This window comes from Arachis hypogaea, chromosome 20 (assembly GCF_003086295.3).
Source record: "Arachis hypogaea cultivar Tifrunner chromosome 20, arahy.Tifrunner.gnm2.J5K5, whole genome shotgun sequence".
Taxonomy (NCBI): Eukaryota; Viridiplantae; Streptophyta; class Magnoliopsida; order Fabales; family Fabaceae; genus Arachis; species Arachis hypogaea.
The window spans coordinates 127,679,809-127,686,356 of record NC_092055.1 but is presented as its reverse complement, the minus strand read 5'-3'; the positions used below and the strand labels follow the sequence as shown (position 1 = coordinate 127,686,356).

The window sequence follows — 6,548 nt, the reverse complement described above, 5'->3', positions numbered from 1 at the left end:
TAAATGAAAAAACTGATGTCCAATAATCATTTGAATATCAATCATATCGCAGAACAAAAAATAAAACATTATTATTTTCAAGATAAAAATAACTCTTTAATGACTTGGGTTAGTGTTAGCATATTAATATAATTAGGTTCATTGTTATTATTCTTTATCATTAAAATTATTGTGATAGTTATCGTTCTTATTATTATGTTTAGGTAGAGAGAAGGAGCGACAGGCACGGGTAGGGGGATACAATAAAGAGACATAGCGGGAGGGTGATAGAGAAAGAGAGCGGGAGACAGATACAGAGAGAGATAAAGATAGAAAGAAAGACAGAGATTTTCGATATTATCGTTGTTATCATTGTTATGATTGTTATTATTCTTATTATTAGAGATAGATTAAGAGACAGAGATGGTACCAGATACAGAGAGGGAAGGAGAGAGATGGATAAGCAGAGCAAGAGAGAGGGATAGGCATAGTGAGAGAGAGAGGGGAAGAGAGAGAAAGATCGGGAAAAGGGACAAAGAGAGAGAGACAGAGATTTTTAAGACTTTTATTATTAGGCACAGATTGAGAGATAGAGATGAGACTACATAGAGGGACATAAAGAGATAGGCAGAGCAATACAGGAGAAGAGAAAGAGAGAGAGACACAAGCAAAGATGAAAAAGAGGGAGAGTCAGAAAGACTACGAGAGAGATACAAAGAGGGAGAGACACAGAGAGCTAGCAGCAACAAGAGGGAGGATATATATATATATATATATATATATATATAGAGAGAGAGAGAGATACGGAGTTATAAATATACTAAAACAGAGACTGAAATACAGGTAGAGATGGATCAGGAAAGAAAGAGAGAGATAGATAGAGAGTGACGTAGAGCCAGAAGAAATACAGAGACTGAGAGAGTGAAAGAGCGAGAGAGGGACATCGAGAGGGAGGGGGAGAGAGACACCAAGACATTATTAACATTTATTATTATTATTATTATTATTATTATTATTATTATTATTATTATTATTATGGGTATATCACCAAAAAATGCACTCGAATAATCGAATTGTTGACAGAAATACACTCAAAATTTTGTTATCAACAAATATGCCGTCAAATAATTTAAAATAGTCACAAAGTTGTCTAACATTAAATATATATTTCTCAAAAAATACTTTATATATTCAATTTTAATGCAATTGTTTTCAAATATAACTACAAAAAATAAGATATTTATACTTGTAAAATTTGGTGATTCTTCGTTATTTCTTATTTTTTTTATTTTTCTGTTAACAACCAATAATATTTTTAACAAATCACAAAAAACTATATGCTAAACGAAAAATTTGCAAATTTCAAGAATAGAAATACCACATTTTTTTAGTTATGCTTACAAAAAACCGCATTAAAAGCACAATTTCTAAAGCATTTTTTAAAAAAATACATATTTAATATTTGATACTTTTGTCACATTTTTTAATTATTCGACAAAAATTTTATCGATATCAAAATTCGGGTGTATTTTTTCATTGACAAAATTTTTCGGCTGTATTTTTGGTAGTTTACCGTATTATTATTAGCACATTTCTTTTTATTATTATCTTCTTGTGGTAATGTACCATTTTTAATTTTTTTTTCATGCTTCAATTTTTTTTTTACAACACTTCACTTTGTATTTCATTGTCCGGGTAAGTTTTTTGGATTAGAGTTCAAGTTCCTAAACACCTAAAGCAACCAACTAAGCCCATGTGTTTTTGGACATAAGATAAGCCCATGTTAGGCATTCCTATTCAACTTCATTTAGAAATTAGAAAGGATTGTTTATAGTTCAAAATAGTGTCAATATTAAACAATAAATCTACTACACACAAAAATTGTTTTCCAACCCATTATGAGGCCCCTTACAAAAACCTCTTAATTAATCATATTATCATTAACTAACAACGGAAGCTTCATGTGACATGCCTGCCCAACCTACAACACAGTGCAGAATCTGTCCTCTAACGAACACTTGTCCTCGTCTCACATTGTCACCAGCTTTTTATACGACTATACGGGTAGAAACAACAATTCTTTCTACACCATAGAATCCACTGTCAAATAATGGTTAGAATTTTAAAAATTTAAAAATTTTCACATGCTAATTTACAAGAAGGTATTAAAGTAACATTTTGTCTTGAATTTATATTTTTTTATCTAATTTTATGTAATATTAATTATTGTTAACGGGCTAATTTTCACTCGATTTTCCCTCGATATAATTGTAACCGAAAATATATAAGTTTTATTATGTCTAGAACTGGATTTGAATTTAACAAATAGACCCGATATATATCTGGATATGAGTCCCTGAACATGAACATCCCTAATTAAGAGAGACTGATTAGTGATTACCAAGTAATTACTAGGAAGTATAGTGAGAAAGGTTATGGCTCTACTGTTCCTCAGATTGTCGTTTGGAATCTGAGGGACCCGAGGACCACTCCAGTGCCATCCACCCAGCAAGGGGGAGCGCTCGTGAGTGGATTCTCTAAGAATCTCATGACCTTGTTCATGGACAATGACGACGAAATAAGCCTCGAAGCTTTAATGGAAGCTGCAATTTCTGGCCCACAATATCAGAAACTAGTCGTGCTATATTAACACAATGAAGTGGAGTTTATTACAAACTTAACAACATATATATTCTACTTAGTCTGTATAGATGAGTAGTTGTTTAGTAATAAATCGTTAAATTATTTAGATTTAGTTATTCATCTTTATTATCCTTTTTGTGCAGGTGGGAATAAATATATGGAAAATTAGAAATTATACCATGATAGAAATTCTTAATTTCTTAGGGTGGGAATCAATTCTACCCTCCCAAAAATCCAAAGGCACTATCAGCTGGATGGTGGTACTGCATATCCACCGTTCATTATTTCCTTCGCAACATTACAAGATATTTTAACAAGTAAATGGTCAAATTCATCATTAATTTTTAAAATTTTTTAAATCAAATTTATATTTTAAAAATTTTAGGTTAGTCAGATTAATTAATTTTGTTGGTCACATTATACTCTTGTTGTATTAATTGGCGATTAACATAACAAGTTTATATAATTAGATCAAATTCATCTTAAATTGAGTGGTATCTAATTAGGATTGTTTGCCGTTTGTAATGTGAATTAATACTATATTAATAAATTTTGATGTTATGAGTAATGAAAATGACAAAAAAAAATAATGTGACCAATTTAAAATATTTAAAGGATGAATTTAATTAAAAAAAATCAGAGACTAATTTAAAAAATAAAAAAATTTTCAGAGACAAATGTGACTGTTTGCTCATATTTTAATCCAAATCAAACAAAACACATTATTGTACGTCCAAATATAATCACGTGCCATGAAATCATGAAAAGGAATATACTCTCACATTCATATTGGTACAAAAAGGGGAACATGTTTCTTCCAATGACATTGAATACCATATTGTCTTTTAGTGATGAGCTTCACTAAGATTTTTTTTTTTTTTCACTTTGCTTCAATGAGATAAGTCGATAAGAATGTAGTGATTGTTAAAAAAATCAGAGTTAGCGAAATTCAGTGGCATTATTCAATGCAACCAAGTCATCAGAATAGGGAAATAATATATCAAAATTGTTCTAACTAACTTGTTTGAAGGACTACATGATAGTTAGAGTGAGCTTCTTGGTTGTAACTTCTTCAATTGCTGTACTCAAGATTTTAGAAACAAAAACCAATTTTCCTACAAAGAGAAGTGATACAATGAAATCTCTAGCTCCAGCAGGTATCACTATTTTCTCCTTTAATAATTTTACTTCTTTCATCTAACAAATATTTACATAAATTATCTTCCCTCTCTGAATACATTAATTTCTTTATGTACCAATTTTATCAATTTGATGGTTAACAATACATTAATTTCTTGCTTGTATCTTCATTATGGATTTATATTCATACTTTTTGCTATGGTGTCTTTTGGGAACTAAGGATGTGATGCATCACCACACTTGGAACTTGAATCAGAAGAAATTGAAAATAGCACTGCAAATGCTACTTATTCAATAAATCAGGTACCCTTAATAGTGAAAAAAAAACTGAAAAATTTTCATCAGAAAGTGCTAAAGAAACTTATTATTGAATGAGTGAGAATCTATTTTGCAGAATGAAGAGAAGCATATGAAAAACGAAACCCCACAGAAATTGGATTATGCAACTGATAAGGAATTATTGCAGAATTTGGTTGAGAATTACAAGCAAAGGGAAGTGAGCCTTCAAAAGAAACTGCTTCGATTGAATGGTCTAAAGGAAGAGCAATCAGCCATTGCTCAACTGCGAACACAGCTCGAGGAAAAGAATGCGAAATTCGACTTGCTTAAGACAATCATTGGTTCAATGGAGGCAGAGAACAAAACTATGCAAGAAAAAGTAAGAGATGATGGAATATCAAAGAAGCATCTAGAAATAGCTAAGAAGACGCTGAATGAGATGGAAAGAAAGAAGAGTTTCGAAGGAAGCCGTGTCGAGGAGCAGATATTGATGCTTGAGAAGCAAGTTACAGAGTTAAAGAAGCAGGATAGCTCTTCCAGAGATGCTAAGATTATTAAGAAGATTAAAGATATTGAAGGTGTTGGATTAGAAGCCTTGGAACTGAAGAGAAGAAACAAAGAGCTCGAATTGGAAAAGAGAGAGATAGGAGCTAAATTAATTACTGCTAATGCTAAAGTAAAGACGGAGGTAGTTTAACACTATAATTTACCTTCCGTTTTACTTAATCTATGTAGAATTGTATAATAAATGATTATTTATATCCATAAAAGATGAAAATATTGACATATATACCCATACTAGATCGAAACTAAACTTGTATCCATGCAAGATGTCTTTTGTGTGACAAAAGTACCTTACGTGGCACTCCAACCCTCTAAAGACAGGATACTTTTGTCATACGAAAGGCATCTTGCGTGGGTACAAGTTTAGTTTCGGTTTAGTGTGGGTATATATGTCTCTTTTATAGATACAAATGGTCATTTATTCTAGAATTGTATATGGGTAGTTTAGTCAAATATATCAAATTATTTAATTATTTTGGACTATTAACTTCAGGAGGAAACGGTTGCTCTGATCAAAGAGGAAATAACTAGTCTCCGGCAAGTCCATGAAGGACTTCTAGAGCAAGTTGAAAGATTGCAAAGAAACCGATTCGAAATGGTGCAGGAACTCGTCTACCAACGGTGGCTCTTCACATGCTTGCGGTATGAACTCAACCACAATCTCCAAAAGAGAGCAACAAGGGAAGAGGCCTTAAGAAGAAGTTGCATAAAGCATTCAGAATCATATGAGAAGGATCAAATTGCAGTAACATATGAACATAATGATCCTGAGCTTGAAAGCAATGATTCCTCAAACACAACAACATTGGATGATGATGATGATGAGACTGAAACCACCACACTTGATGAGAGTTCCTCAAGCAGCCAAAGCAGTAGCAGCAAGAGCTCTAGTTTACTTAGCAAAATGAAGAGATGGAGAAAAATCAAACATGACTGCTCCAAGGAGAATAATGTAATTTCATCACCAAAGTGTTTAACTAGATCTGGCACTATAAGTTCTCCAATTAGAAGCCATGGTCTTATACGCAGGTTTTCCATGCCAATGGTGCTTCCTTCAGATCTATCAACAATGCCGTTATTATCCCGGAAAATCGGTTCTAACAGATCATTAGAGAGATCAGTGGTGCAGAAATCATTGAAGAGAGTTTCTTTCGGCGATTGTTCGGTTAAACCAAGTAATAATAAACATGTGTCGGATGATAGAGATTTCTTGGAAAACAAGCAAGAAAACAGGGCGGAACACGAACAAGAATTGGATGATGCAGGAGTAAGCAAATTGCACTCTCAAAAAGGTGATAGAGGTTCAGGTTCTGTGGCAGCCAATTGTTGGAAGGATCTCATAACTGCGAAAACGTTCGGAGATAGCGGTTTCTTGGAAACCAAACAAGAAAAAGAGATTAGACTTGATGAACTGATCAATTCAAACAAGTCCTTGGTTGGTGACAATGAAGGAAGCAAGAATCTGTTACTTGTGCGACTTGTGCAGTTGGTGGCAATTGTTTTTTTCTCACTAGTCCTGCTGCAAGCTTATTTCAGGGTCAACTCAAAATTGGAGCTTAGCAGAACTGTGAAACGGTGGTAGCAAATTATTATATATGCTCTAATTTTGCAATGCTATATACATACAACATTTCAAAAAATGAAATTAATAAGTGGTCAATTTTGTTATGTTTTGCCCTTTAGTCTTACGAACTTCTAGACATAATATTTTAGACAATTAAATAACTAAATATACATTTCTAAAAATAATACACATATTTTTATTGTATTTAAAATGCATGTTTTGATATCTATTAATATATAATAAACAATGCCAATGAGTTATAGTTTAAATGGCATAGACTCTACATACTCAATTAAAAAGTCGCGGGTTCAAGTTACATATTTTTCTAACTTTTTGCCAATGAGTAATAGCTCAAATGGCATAGTCTCCTATTTTTGGT

The 6,548-nt window shown here is 32.4% G+C and overlaps 1 protein-coding gene across 1 annotated transcript; it reads left to right on the top strand.

Moving 5' to 3' along the window:
• Positions 1 to 3,423: 3,423 nt before the first annotated feature.
• LOC112786009 (uncharacterized) lies at positions 3,424 to 6,273 on the top strand. The gene is made up of 4 exons (XM_025829433.3): positions 3,424 to 3,779; positions 3,983 to 4,065; positions 4,157 to 4,729; positions 5,099 to 6,273. Exons 1-4 carry the CDS (start codon positions 3,659 to 3,661, stop codon positions 6,185 to 6,187), a joined length of 1,866 nt encoding a protein of 621 aa, XP_025685218.1. The 5' UTR covers positions 3,424 to 3,658; the 3' UTR covers positions 6,188 to 6,273.
• Positions 6,274 to 6,548: the final 275 nt, after the last annotated feature.